This window comes from Tachypleus tridentatus, chromosome 13, assembly GCF_004210375.1.
Source record: "Tachypleus tridentatus isolate NWPU-2018 chromosome 13, ASM421037v1, whole genome shotgun sequence".
NCBI lineage: Eukaryota > Metazoa > Arthropoda > Merostomata > Xiphosura > Limulidae > Tachypleus > Tachypleus tridentatus.
Genome location: NC_134837.1, coordinates 138,068,940 through 138,084,205, shown reverse-complemented (window position 1 = coordinate 138,084,205; position 15,266 = coordinate 138,068,940). Strand labels below are relative to the sequence as shown.

Genomic DNA, 15,266 nt, shown 5'->3' with positions numbered 1-15,266 from the left:
GAAGAAAGTGTTGAATTTCAAATGTTTCATTTTTTTAATAGGCTTTCTCATGCTATTAAGTGTGCAAATTCTATGGCCTTTTCCTGAAGTTCATTTTCCCCCTTCATTTTTGCATACAATTTGATAACGTTAATATAACTTAACACTTGCAATGAAGTAGGAATTTCTATTTTCTCACTATTTTTTCCCATTTTGTTCATGTTTTGAATCTCTCACACTGTTACAATCTTGCAAATCTATTATAGATTTTAAATCAATTTCCTCAGTTTCTGTTAAAACATTCTTGTCAACATTCACAATTATCTGCATCAACCTTCCCAATCAGAGTTTGGATTTCACTAGAATAGTTGCAACAAACAACTCCACAATCTCTGCTATTATCAAAAATAAACCCACAGTTTTGAAAGTACTTTAAGTACATTCAATCAAATGCGTAATAAAAATGCAATTGCATCTAACATGTCAATTTTCATGGTCATTTTGGATGCTCTCTTATAGTCGTCCATGTTTGCAATAATCTGCTGAAGTATCAATTTTTCTTTATCACAAATTTATACACTGTATAATTCCATTATCTAGTGTTTGTAGAAGTGATGTTGTACATGGAGATAGAAAGACTAAACGAACATTTGAACGTTTGGGTGACAAGTTGCATTATCTAGGAAAAGTAGAATATTCCTATTTTCTTGTTCCATTCTTTTGTTTAATTTTAACTGCAAAAATAATGATGGCAGAAGAAAGAACAGAATATATATGTATAATAACCAATACTTACTGTAACAAAATATTTGAGAATTTATTAGTATTTAAACAAATTATTAATTAAACAAGAAATTAATATAGAACCAAAAACATTTTTTCTGCCTGACTCGGGTTCTAATCATATTTTTTGATAGATGAGGTAGGTGAAAGATATTTTTCAGTTTGCTTTACTCAGGTTTTGCCATCTGGAGGGCCTTTTATAAGAGAAATCTTAATGCTGCAAAATTGATATTTCCAGTTTATCCAGGTTTCCACTCTTTGCAGTTTCTGGCTTAGATAGGTTTTATGGTATATTGTTTTTATAATTAAAATATTAAAATAAAAGTTTCCAGTATGAGGTCTAAAGGCCAGTGGGAAAGAGGAGCTACTGCAAACATTTTTAAAATGAGGAATCAAAACAAAATTCAATATCATAGTATGATTTCAACCTTTATAATAAGTAAATTTGAAGTATGAATTTTTTCCAACCTGCACTATTATTTTTTAAATATTTTTCCACTCTGCACTTATTTGAAACATGAAACTTGCAAACCCAAATACATTTTTCCAGTCAGAATGGATAAGTATGATGGATATATTTATTCAATCTAGTCTGAATAACATATGGATAAATAAAGGTGATATTTTCATATGTTTACATAAAAAAGCAATTAAACAAAGATTTAATGATACGAATGTCCAAAAAGGAAGTGCTCAACTGTATTAAAATATTCAATGTTATATACAGAATGTTTAAAGAAAAATGTAAAATTGAAAATTATTATAAACATAGATGCAGTTTACTTAAATTTCTGTTGTACAAAAACCATTCTTAAGCTGTAACAGCAAAAAGGGTGCTTGTGTGTTCAGTTTAAAAAGTGTTTAAGTATTATGATCCAAGTAAAATGAAACAATTTAGCAAATTTATGAGACCTGTCATGATAAATTCAGTAGAATGGTTGTTTAATGTGAATATGTACAATAGAACAATTGTTTTATCTGCTAGTTAAGCATTTAAAAGTTGTAGTATATCTTAAACACCATTTATAAAAAATGGTATTCTGTAACAGTGTCAATAATCTAATTTAAGATGTTTGCTGTCCTGTGATTATGTAAGCTATTTATTTTCATACCCCTGAGAGAATAAATAAACTTTAAAACAGTTCCAGCTTTGTAAGATTCTGGATACCCCACTGTTGGGCTAAACTTTTAGAAATTTTAAAAATTGTTTGTTGGTTGTGCTACTCTTTTGTCCATCTGTTCCCAAATGCATGTTCCAATAAATTTGCATTCCATTTGTCAGGAGTTTTATTTCAAATATTTAAGTAACATTTGCTTGTAGAAAATGAATGAAACCTTGTCATTTTGCTGAGATCAACCTTTTTCATTGTATAAATGTTACTATATGTAACTCTGACATTTTTGGCTTGAATCTGATAGCTTTCAAAACGAGGTATTCCTGAACCCAATATTGATTATGATTTATATTTCATCATGTGCCTTATGGTATATATTGCAAGTTTTTAATCAATAAAAAGTGAATACTTAATGTGGCTTTCACTAATTTTGTTTGTTTGAATTTTGCACAAAACTACTATTCATCCCAAAGGGCATGAAATAGATTTTTTTACTGATTTTAAGGAATGCTGATGATGTGTTTTGAGGTGTTTTTTGCATGCATTTATTTATAAAGGAACTGTGTATTAATCATGAATATTCATCAGTGCTTTAAATAAATATTGATACAACTAGATCTTGTTCAAGTTGGATACTGACTTGTGTAGCTTATCAAAAAACCAATGCCTAATTAAAATTTAACATTGGTTTGATTTGTAACTTGAACTATTTTTGTAAAATAACTTGCATTGATTAACAAGATTTAGCTTATATTAATTGTAGAACGTGTTCCACCATTGATGTAAAACAAATTCTGTGAACTAAATTGTGAAATAAGAAGTGTATCATCCACAATTTTTATTTCCAGTCATGTTTACTCAAAAATCAACTTAAAAAATAACAAAGTTAAAAAGCAAAAGAAACATTGAACATTTCACTAAAGCAAGAAATAATATCCCCTTTTATAAAATACCAGGGCTATGTATCTTAAATGAAATAAGCATGAATGTTTGAAGTTAGAACTTGTGCCTGAAGGCAGTTTTGAAGATTTTGATCATGTCTTTAGTTGGAATGTTGAACCTTTCTACTGCACAGATCATGTCTTTCACTGTGTTGTGCAGTGGAGTGACTTCTTTGTGAGTTGAGAATAAGACTGTAAATTTGTGTGAGTAACATTTGGAAAATCTGAAATTTTCTTGATATGGGAAACAAATATTTTTTACCAAAAATGTATTTAAAAAAAACCCAAATCTTTTGGGTATTTCATAACAAAATGATAGAAAAGCAAATCAAGTTTTATGAATTCTTAAAGCCAATATTAGAGATTCTTTAAGTATTTAATAAACTGTTTAGAAGTTTCATGCAGTTTAGTAAAGTGTTAGTGCTGTCAGAACAAAAAAAAAGGGGGGGGGAGACTGTGACACCTTTCCATTCACGAAATTGAAAAATAACATTTTAGTTTTCCATCTTATATGCATCCTGTGAACATAGAATGAGTTTTTCCTTCATACTGTAGATCTGTTTTTATCTAGGACACAAATATTTCATAAACAAAATGTGATTTGAAGCACCATTCAACTAATATTGATGCTAGGAGACTTTTTTGACAGTGTAACTTAAAAGCAGTTGTTAAATTTAAAGCACAGGGTACAGAAGAAGAGTTGGCAGTTTCGTACAGCGAGTCATGGCTATTGATATATTCTTAAATTTCTCGCCTATATTGAATAAACTACTTCAGTGATCTTTTGTAAGCCTTGTCGCTTTTTTACTTACATTAATGTTCACTATGATTTACAGAATTGTTTCTAGATGATGCTAAGATCTATGAAATTTCTGTGAATGAGCATGTAGTTTACCACACTAAATCATACTGAAAGTTCGGTATAATTATTATTTAGTGATGCAGTTTATAAAATACTGATTATGACTAAAAGTATTTCATGTGCAAGATGAATACTATCTCAGTTTTATTTTCATTTTCAGCTGAGAGAATGTTTCAGTGTTATTTGTGATATGTTTTCAAATCATTAGTAAAGCCCATTCAGAATTAAGTGTTACATACAGGTTATTTCAATATCTTAAGCATAAATCCCAAATCAGATTTGAAGCATTGTAGAAAGATGTGGAACCTTTATTGAAAGATTAGGAACATCCAGAAAAACTTTAATTCCATTGAAAATAATAATCTAGTTTATGACCTATAAAGAAGAAAGAAAAAGTCAAAGTTGCCATTTCTAGAAGATAGAAAATGGAGAAATTATGTTACTAGTTCATAGAATTGTTAGAAGGGATAAATTATCTCCACTAAATCTTTGAATGATCATGTGAGCTACATGAAAAGTAACTTCATATAATGTTACTCAAATTGTTAATTGTCTGTGGATCAATCTTCCAGAATCATTTGTAAAATTTGACAGCATAAATGAGTTCAAGTCTGCTTTAATAAAGGTAAAAGAACCTGACATCTTCATAAAGTCCTAACTTATGCAGAGTAGGTAGGTAGTGTTTTTAGTCCGCTTGAAGTTTCATATTTTTTGAAACCTAAATATATCTTAGTTACTACGTTTAGTAAATTGTAATAGAATTCTGTGGTATCAGTGTTAGCCATCGACATAAACAAATGCCATACAAAAACTGTTGAAAAAATTATACACACTCACTTAGATCAACAACAAACAAATAATAAATCCCAAGATCCAAGAAACTACAAAACCTAACACTGCTGCATACCATATGTTTCCGACATCAGCGAAAAAAAAACCAATGTTTTGAAAAAACATACAACAAAACAATGTTCCAGTAAACACCAAATTTATTCAAAACCAGGTACAAAACTAAAGTCTATACTATGTAAAAACTACACTGACAAACACCACACCAACATTATTTATAAAATACAATGTGATAATTGCCACAACTTCTATATTGGAGAAACAAGCAGAAAAATGGAAACTAGATTCAAAGAACAAAAAATACACCTTCACATGTTTTTGAACACTGCAAATCAAATAAACACAACATAACCATAGAAAACACTTAGATACAAAGGAGGGACACAAATATAAACAAATGCAAAATCAAAGAAGCCCTACTTATACAACTAAGACTATTGTAAAGGAAAACCTTTATACCTACACCAGGGGTGGCCAAACTGTGGCTCGCGAGCAACATGCAGCTCTTTGACAGATAATGTGCAGCTTGAGGAAACATGTTGGCTGAGTTCCTTTCTGCATCATGATTAATATAAAAAGTAAATAACAAATTTTCAAGCTTTATAATTATTTACCAGGTATGAACTGAGAGTCCACTGGATTAAAACTTAAGTTTAGTGTTCATGGTGAGTAAATATATTTAAGAATTTAAATCCTAATTTAAACACTAGGTTTGAGTCATGGATTAAAGAAGTTTTGGATCAGCAAGGATTACAGAGGAATTATGCTGGAGAATCAGTAATCATACAAGGCAGTGCTGACAATGTTAGTTTTAGTGGGCATGATTTGCAATCATGTGATTGTGGCTGTGTTGTGGGCAGTGAAATTAGTGTGATACTGGGTGCTGTCGAGTTTGGTTGTGTTACGCACTTTGGAGCTTATTGCTTCTTTTCACTTCATTTTTTTTTTTTTAGAAGTGTCTATATGGCTTGGCATGGCCAGTTGGGTTAAGGTGTTCAACTTGTAATCTGAGGGTCGCAGGTTTGAATCCACGTCTCACCAAACATGCTTGCTTGTTCAGCTGTGGGAGCATTATAATGTGATGATCAATTCCACTATTTGTTGGAAAAAGAGTAGCCCAAGAGTTGGTGGTGATGACTAGCTGCCTTCCCTCTAGTCTTACACTGCTAAATTAGGGACAGCTAGTGCAGATAGCCATCGTGTAGGTTTGCACGAAATTCAAAAAACAAAACAAACAAAAGTTTCTATGAAAAATTTTTGAAGGACGATGGTGTCATCAAATTGTAAGAAATGAAAGTATGAAGATGAACACAGAAATTTTAAACCAAAGTGGGAGGAAGATTTTGTATTCACCATTACAGGAAGTAAACCTTTATGTCTTATCTGCAATGTGTTACTCAGTCATCCCAAAGCCAATAACTTGAAATGCCATTGTGAAACAAATCATAAGAACTTTTTGTCTGACTATCCCCCTAACTCAGAATTCTGGAAAAACAAGTTAACTGTGTTAAAATCATCACTAAATAGCCAGCGGACACTGTTGACAACGTTCGGTAAGGAAGTTGATGCAACAACTGAAGCTAGTTTTGTTATATAATAGAATATTGCTTATGCTAAATGCCCATATTCAGATGGTAAATTTGTTAAGAAAAATATAGCTGAAGTTGTTTCAGTGTTAGATCCAAATAACACATAATTTCAGTGACTAATAGCACAAACACTAGCTTCACACTACACTACAGAGAGATGTATCTCCGAGATCAGTGCTGATGTTGCAGGTAAAATGCAAAATGATTTAAAGAATTCCCTTGCAATCAGCTTAGCCCTTAACAGATCTACTGACATGCAAGATAACCCACAACTGGTGATTAGCGCAGATAGCCCTCAAGTAGCTTTGTGCAAAAAACAAAACAACCAACTGGCAGTATTTGTTCATTATTTTCTTCTTATGTAATTGTGAAAGAAGAGATGTTGAACTTAGTGGCACTAAAAGAAATAACTCATGGTGTTGACATTAAAAATGCCCTTGACAGAGCTTTAACAGAATGCTGATATTCCACTTAATAAACTTGTCAGTGTTGCAACAGATGGAGCACCTGCAATGGTTGGGAAAAATGCAGGATTAATTGCACTTATGAAAAGTGATCCCAGCATTTCAGAGTTTCTTCCTGTTCATTGCATTATTCATCATGAACACCTGGCATCAAGATACTTTAAGTATGAAGATGTTATGAAATTTGTTCTTCAAATTGTCAATTTCATACGCTTAAATGGGAAGACCCACTGACAGTTCAAAATTTTTATTGAAGAACTGGAGCTTCAAGATAAACCCAGTGATGTCTTTTTCCACTGCATTGTGAGGTGGTTGTCAACTAACTAGCAATGTCTTAAATAGGTTTGTGGATCTGTTGGAGCCTGTTATTACTTTTCTTGAAGAAAAGAAAAGATTCTATTTTCAACTGGGAAATGATAATTGGATACAAGATCTGATGTTCCTTACTGATATGATGAATCATCTACCAACTCTCAACTTTGCACTCCAGGGGAAGGATAAAATTGTTTCTGATCTTACTTGGACAATTTTCAGCTTTTAGAATAAAATAAGACTTTGTCAAAGAGATGTATTGTTAAGAAACTTCAGTTACTTTCCCAATCTCAAAAGGAGAGTAAATACATTCCTTGATATTGAAATAAAAGACCACAAAGTGGAATAATACAAAGATAAATTACAAGGACTGTTTGATAATTTCCTAGACAGGTTTGAGGACCTGTAGGAGCTGAAGCCTTACTTTGCCTTTCTTGTAAATCCATTCATGGTTGATGTAATCAATGATGGTTGTCCAATTCTCGAAACTCTGGTTACAGAATCATCTGCTGTGGAAATGAAATTAATAGAACTACAGGAGGACCTGAGTCTAAAGATGATCCATAAATCCCATTCTACAATTGAGTTCTGGAAGCAAATTCCAGAAATAAAATATCCTGAATGGAAGAAAATGGGTATACGGCTCATCTCAATTTTCAACACAACATACTGTAGTGAATCACTGTACTCTGTAATGACGTTTGTAAAGTCGAAGCATTGTGCAATCCTTACAAATCAACACCTGTCAGAGCTACTTCGTACAGCCTTGACAACATATCAGCCAGAATTTCAATGACTCACAACAAAGGTGGAAACTCACAATACCTCTACTAGCAATAAATAGCCTGATCATTGTATTAATGTCTGTTTATGTCAGAAAAATATTATGAATTGTGTAATGTGGTATCTGATTAAATATTCTCTAATTTTATTGTTTTACATGTTTTCCTCCATGTTTTGACCATATATTTACTGAGACAAATACCATTAAAAATATCTGTTCTTACCCATTTATTTTTATTGTTGGCAGTCTCATTTAATGTTAATGAAATGCAAATTTGTATTTGTTTTAGATGTTTTCATAGTTTATTACAATATTAAATACCCTCAATATAGTTAAAACAATAAGCCAGAATTTTGCAAACATGGTGTATATATATATGTATAAAAACTTCACACATGAATAAATAAATATTCTTATGTAATATTTATATAAAATTTGTCTACAAATTTGCATATAATAATAAACACGTGTGTGTAATATTTGTTCATGTCTTGCGGCTCTCAAACATCTGAAGTTTATTGTATGGGGCTCTTATGTTAAGCAAGTTTGGCCACTCCTGACCTATACTAATTAATAACCTAACATCTAACTGCATTGCTCCCTACAATCCTGTACCTATATATATTCTTGTCCCTAAGACTTGTGCTCATCAACGGTCAGTTGCAAACTCTTTCTTTGATAACCTCAAGATGACCTAGGAAGGTTGAAACATTCTCTGCTTTATTAGTAAAAGTTTTAACACCCATACCAGCCGTTTTGAGATATAGTGTGGTTATTTGATTTTTTGGTTATTCAGCTATATATATAAAACCTTAAAACAAATTTGATATACTCCACATGTGAAATTTTAAAATGTTTAGCAACCTATGTCCAGCAGCAACTTAGTACAAGGGTCATAGCAAGAAAATATCAGTTTGCTTTACTTCTTGATTTATTGTTTTATATTTTCAGAAAAATAAGTTTAATAATATATTTCTAAATAGTAATAATCTATATACATATATATATGTAATGTATAATAATTGAAATGGGACTGTATATTACAAAATACTAGTCTGCTAAAAGACAGGAAAGACTAAAGTTCACTTTTATATTACTCGATATGCATCAATGCAAGTTATGTTAGCTAGGCATGACTGGAAGGCCAGAATAATAAAAAATAAAAAATATATATGTAAATATGGAGCATTATAAGACTAATCTACTTAGATTAAACATTTGTATTTTTGTGTCATAAATTGTAGTAATTCCAGCATGAAAAAGCATAATTTATTTTTGTTTCCTAATTTTTTATGATGGTAATGAGGTTGGTTAAGTGACAGACCTCACATAGTTTGAGTATGGAAAATAACAAAATATAAAGTTTTATTAAAAACAAATGTTTCAAATGTATTTAGGAGGTTTTAGAGATTATGCAAATAATATTTGAGATTTTTGGGACAAAAAGTAGTTTTTTAATTGTAACATGAAACCATTGTGCACTCAGACTAGTAATGAAACACTATTTTCACAAACAAATCTTTAACAAAAATATTTAATAAAAATATCTGATTTTTGTATACAAAATAACTTGTAATTTTTACTAAACTACCAAGTTTTGTGAAGATGCACTTGCTATATCAAAAGTTATAATTTTAATACTTAACATGTAAATGTATAGAGTAACTTGTGTATATTATACTGAACCTGTAGCAAAAGGGTTAATCAAAAAATGAAACAGTTGTACAGTTAGTTTTTTAGGTAGGTATACCATGGTTAGTTTTATGATGTCACTTTAATGAGAAATAATTCTATATGAGATTAAAGTCACATGACATTTTTTTGATGAAATTTAGAATTTTAATACAAGTCTGTTGAGACATGTACAGATTGGCTTCATTTGCACATCCATCACCAAAGATGAAAAATTCAAATCACAATTCAAGAACAATTGACCTGACATTTATAATGTAATAAAAAAAAAGGGAGTGAAAATGAAATTTATTTTCACCATACTTAAACATGTAGATCCTATATGTATTTGAAATGAAGGAATTCTAATTATTAGTTAATACAGTATTTCAGAACTTAATATAGTGCACTTGTAGGATCCAAGTTTTGATTTGTGAAAATTATTATTATTATTATTTTTAAAAATAAATACAGGAACAGTTAAACATATTTATACCATAAAATATGATCTGTATTTTGTGATGCTCATCTTATTTGGAATTTTAAGTCATTTTTTTTTCAGTATTACTGGGGTGTTTAAGTTTTACCTTTAAATTTTCAACAATCTGGCCAATATGTTATAGATTTTAGCATTTATTAATAAGTTTCTAAGTTATGATAAATCAATATCAGTATTTAAAGGTGATAAAGAAACATTTTATTTGAATATAATTATAACACTATGCTCTTTTTTTATTGTGACACTAGGTATGTATGTATGTGCAAATTTAGTTAATTCCATCTTTGATAAAACCATTGGGCATGTTTTTGCATTTCTTCAAAGACATTTCAATTACATTATTATTTTTCTTTCCATCCTTTCTAATAATTTTAAGAATTTTAATTTTCCCACCCAGATAACAATTAGAAGAACAAAAGTTGAGAGGTTTGTAAACAAAGGTAGAGAAAGATGAAAATATATGAAAAGACAAGATTTACTGTGTTGCTAGATTGTAACAAAGAAAGGTTTCTGGTAAATGGAAGTCAGTAAGTTTATCTGTTTTTCTGATGATGAAAGTAGTTGACTAAAGAATTTATGTTAAAAACTAAAATATTTCAGTACTGGGAGAGTGTAAAGTTCACTATTACTGCTCTGCCATTCACTGAATGTATCCTCCATATACATACATTCAGAAGGCATAATTCAGCAGTCTGCCATGTTGAATTTTTTAATCTTGTACTTCACTTTTATCAGAAGAGAAAAAAACACAAACAGTTATGTGCTAAAAACACATTACATTTATATGATTAAGGTTTTCAAATAACGAAACTGTAGAGTATTTTGTCTCCAGTTAACTTTATAATAGGTTTTTTATTATTTGTAAAGAGTAAGATGCAAATTGTATCATTAGGCAAATCATATGGACAAGTGTATTATTTATTTGGTCCTTCAGAATTTGTCCTTGTCTTCTCCCATAAAGGAAAATAAACCAATTCTTGGTTTTTCTCAGCAAATCATCCATTTTCCTTTTAAACTTTTTGTAAAGTGCCAGCTTCCACTACTGTTGATAGTGGCTTGTTACTTATTTCATAAACTAATCACACTTAGAGCTGAGCAATATAATTAATTATGTGTGAAGTGATTACATTTATTAGTGTCATATAAACTAATCAGTTAATTTAAATAACAATTAAATCAGTTGTTCATGATTAGTGTTTTCATTTGTCATTTACTGCCCTTGATTATTCCAATTATCCAAATAAGAAAAGTATTTTTAGTTTGTACTCAATTTTTGAACTCATAAGTGATTCAAGGGGTCTTAGGCTTGATTTTACATTGGTATTAAACTTACTAACTTTTTCTTTGTTGTTGAAAAGCTATCTGGCACTGTTAATAATTTTGAACTGCTGACTAGAGGGAAAGCAAATGGCTGAGAGAAGTTTTCTCAAACTTTTTTCCTCTCTATTTTATAGGACCTGCTGAGTAAAGGTAATGTATAATGAGGTTGGGAGAACACTTCTTAATTTTTTATTTTAAATGTTTAATTCTTGAACTATGTTTAAGGGGGAAAGCAGCATCCACTTCCAATGTTTTTTTAATATGTAATTTGAACTGCTGACTAGAGGGTGTTTGTATGTGTGCGTGTGTTTCTTATAGAAAAACTACATCAGGCTATCTGCTGAGTCCACTGAGAAGAATCAAACCCCTAATTTTAGAGGGAAAGCAGCTCGTTGCTAGTTCCTGCCAGCAAATTGTCTTTTTGTTTAAATGTATCAATTTTGAAGAAAAATTGATTAATGAAGCTAATGATTAATTAATTACCAAATACCAATAATTTCCAAAATCTAATGATCCTGTTTGACAAAAATGCATTAATTTAACATTTTGACAATAGAGTGAGAGAAAAAATCCTTTTACTTTCTAGACAATAGTGTAAAAAAATTTGTTTTGGCTTAATTCCTTAAATGGAGTTTAACCTATACCTATCCTATATTTCCTGGGAAATTATTTGGTAACCATTTAATCATCAGACTCATTAATTAGTTACATTTAACTCATAAATTATTTTCACATCAAATGTTAATAATCAGAAACTAATTTATATTTGTTAATTACATCTGTGAGTTGTAACATTAATGGTTTAAGCAGAACAACCTCTAATTAATGAAAAATAATGACAAGTCATAATGACAGTATTTCGATTACTTGGACGATTGAAGTAATCAAAGAAAGGTAATAATTAGGAACATTGATTTTGATTAATTGGTTATGTCATATATTACTAATCAGTGTTATTGGTATTTGTAAGTGATTGGTTTGCTTAGTTCTCATTTTACATTAACTTCAGAATTAAATACAAAGTAATAATTGTGAGTAAAATTTAAACACTTGTTTAGAATACTTATTTCTTTAAGTTTTGTAAAATTGTTTTTTTTTAATATTTCAGGATCTTAAATGACTCATCTTATCGAGAAGCTGTGGAAAATTCTGCCAATTATAACAGTCATCTATGTGTAGAGAGGAAAACTCGACTTCCATTCCTAGATGCTCAAACTGGGGTTGCTCAGAGTGATTCAAATTTATGGATGCCAAAATGGCAGAGAATGCCTGGCCAAAATATAGGACAGTTATATACTTATCCTGCTCGATGTTGGAAAAAGAAACGCTGGCAGTACCTAATGAATGACAGGTACTTAACTAGAAGGATACGAGAAAAAGATGTCACTGATGGAGGTGGTGCATTTCATTCAAATGTGGTATTTTTTTAAAAACAAGAATAAATACTGTATATCTAGACTTTTCATGTAATGTATTTAGACGATACTGAAAGGGTAATATCTACTTGGCTGTGGAATAAATGGTAATATTATGTGCTATTAAATATGTAGAAACTTTGATATGAAAAAGCTAAGATATTGCATGATCTACTGGGACCACCTTACGAAACTACATGCAACTAGCTCTTGAGGTTTTAAAAATTTTTGCTCTGGTTGCAAGTATAACATGAGGTACAGTTGTATGGATTGAATTATCAAATTTATGTCTTTTTCATATCTTAAAATATGTACATTTTAATTTAAATCCCTTTTCCTAGAACTATTTTATGGTAGTCTTAGCAACATTTATTTGGAAATAAATATTTTGTACAAACTTACACACTAGCCTAATCTGTAACTTTTTGTTTAAGCAGTGGTTTTGGATTGTATGGATTCTAGATATGTGCCAAATCAGCATTGTGGAAAATGCTATGTTTGGAGCAGAAGATGGAGGAGAGAACAACCTTGAGAAACTTGCAGAAGATTCTAAAGATTTGTGGTTCAGGGAGTTTGAAGATCTAAATGAATTTCCTGATCTTGGAGGGCATGATGATCCAGAGTCTGATATAGAAGAGTATGAAGAAACTTATACACGTAAAAAGAAAAAAAAAGTTCAAGTAAAATACTTTTTTATGTGTATCTTGAATGTTTAGCCAAGTTTGGAAAGTTTACTTTACATTTGGACCTAAATAATACACATTAGTTTCTTATGGTATACTCATGAAAATGAAATTTCATGCAGGTATCAGGAACAGTGATCAGGATTGATCAGGAAAGTTTTAAGTAAGTTTGAATTTAACTGAATAACTGAGTTTTAATCTAAGGTATAAACAGACTGAACACGTGATATAAAGTGAATCACAATCTTTTTTCATATAAAATACAAGTCCATACTTGTATGGGTATATGACAGACATTTTCATACTGGATTAATGACCAAATAATATTAGAAGTGTTGGAGGCAAATTAAAAGAGTGTGTGTGAGGGGTTATGGTTATTATTTGACCAAACAAAGGGAAGTATTGTGTTCCATAGACATTGTTGTCAAGGTTTTGGACTTATATTTGAAACTGGGAAGATTTTGGGTTCTGGACTAAATTTTGTAAATTTCCTTGAAAATACTTTTCAATTTTTTCCAAATAAAAATGCATAAAAAGTTTAAAAAATGATGAAAAGGAGGTCCTATACCATTGAACAATTATCATTTGAGAATTTTTTTTTTTTAAAGGATTCATATTTTATAGGAAATATAACTTGATATAGTCCTGTTCTGATGTATAAGTGTTGAGTGTTACAAATATTTGGTGACACTCTTACAATATGTAAATATAATCTGTTCAACCAGTGAAGGACATTGTTGTGGTTTATCTATTTTGGACCATGTGCAGAGTTGCAGCAACATTCCCAATGGCAGAGTAGATACCAGAGAACCTCAAATAAGGAAAGGCAACTAAAATAAAAGAACTAACTGTTTTTCTGTACCACATATTTATACTAAACCTGCATAGAATTAAACTAAATTTTATTTAAAATTCCTTATTTTTAATAACATATAGAGAACATAAGATGTGTTCATATCACACATTTAAACAACTTTACTTATTTTTACACAAAATTCATTTAAATGTTTGTGAGTTGATTATTTTCTAATAATTCTTTAATTTTTATATAATAGAAGAAGTCAGAACATGATTCCTGTAGTTTTGTGTATTGTAATGATCAGGATGGGGATTAACTGCTTGGGTTTCTTGTTCTGTTAACTAGTTTTGCTTCAAACTCTAGCTCAAGCTTGGTCAGAGCAGATTTTTTAGCATCCTGGCATATTAGTGCCCAGTTTTCACAGTAGGTGTAAGCAAAAGTTGCTTACAATAAGCAACTGTACCATCTTAGCTTATTGGTTGACAAAGTGTGGTGTTTGTCTGTGTTACTAGTCTGATGTTATGTTTTTTGATGGCTTGTGTCATACTGAGGAATGAGCATTGTTTGGCTATGTATACTAGTATGTGTCAAGGGTCTTTTGTTTAAATTCATGCTGGAGTGAATAAGTTTTAATGCGTATTTTTCTTAATTCTCTGTAAGTAGTGATTAGAGTGGATATGAGAAGTAATGTAAAATCATTAGTCTGACTGTGGTAATAAAAACTGTTGTGTATTTTCAGTGGATGCTTTCTATTGAACACCTACTTCGTATATAAAATTTCAAGGCCTATTAAAAATTACACAATAAGTATCCAATTTTTTATTGAAGCTTTTTTTTTTTTTTTTCATCAAGAGTATGGAAATTTATTTGAAAGAAAAACATACTTTCATGGATTTATTTTCAAATTTGGTACACTGATGGATCTTTATTACCTATAATTAGGTGTCAGATTTGATCTATCTATAAACCACATGTGTAAAGCTGTTCAACAAAAATAATTCAATTTTGACCAAATGTTTTGTGTATGCCTATGCAAAAGTCACTTGGTATGACTTTAAGCAATTAACATAAATAATTATGATTGATATGGCTATACGTACATGTAGAAGATTAAGAGAAACTTTGAATCCAGATTCCATGGCATAACTATAAAGAAAGTTATTAACACTGTTTTAGAGGAAAAACACTACCATCTTATAAT

General features: G+C 30.3%; 1 protein-coding gene across 3 annotated transcripts in view; it reads left to right on the top strand.

Annotated features, from left to right (window-relative positions):
• LOC143239630 (zinc finger protein DPF3-like) overlaps positions 1 to 15,266 on the top strand; it is a 79,206-nt gene that overhangs the window by 10,670 nt on the left and 53,270 nt on the right. For all 3 annotated transcript variants that reach the window (XM_076480936.1, XM_076480937.1, XM_076480935.1), the window contains exons 2-3: positions 12,277 to 12,563; positions 13,046 to 13,263. In XM_076480936.1, coding sequence (XP_076337051.1) covers positions 12,277 to 12,563; positions 13,046 to 13,263 — 505 coding nt within the window. The remainder of the gene's footprint in view (positions 1 to 12,276; positions 12,564 to 13,045; positions 13,264 to 15,266) is intronic.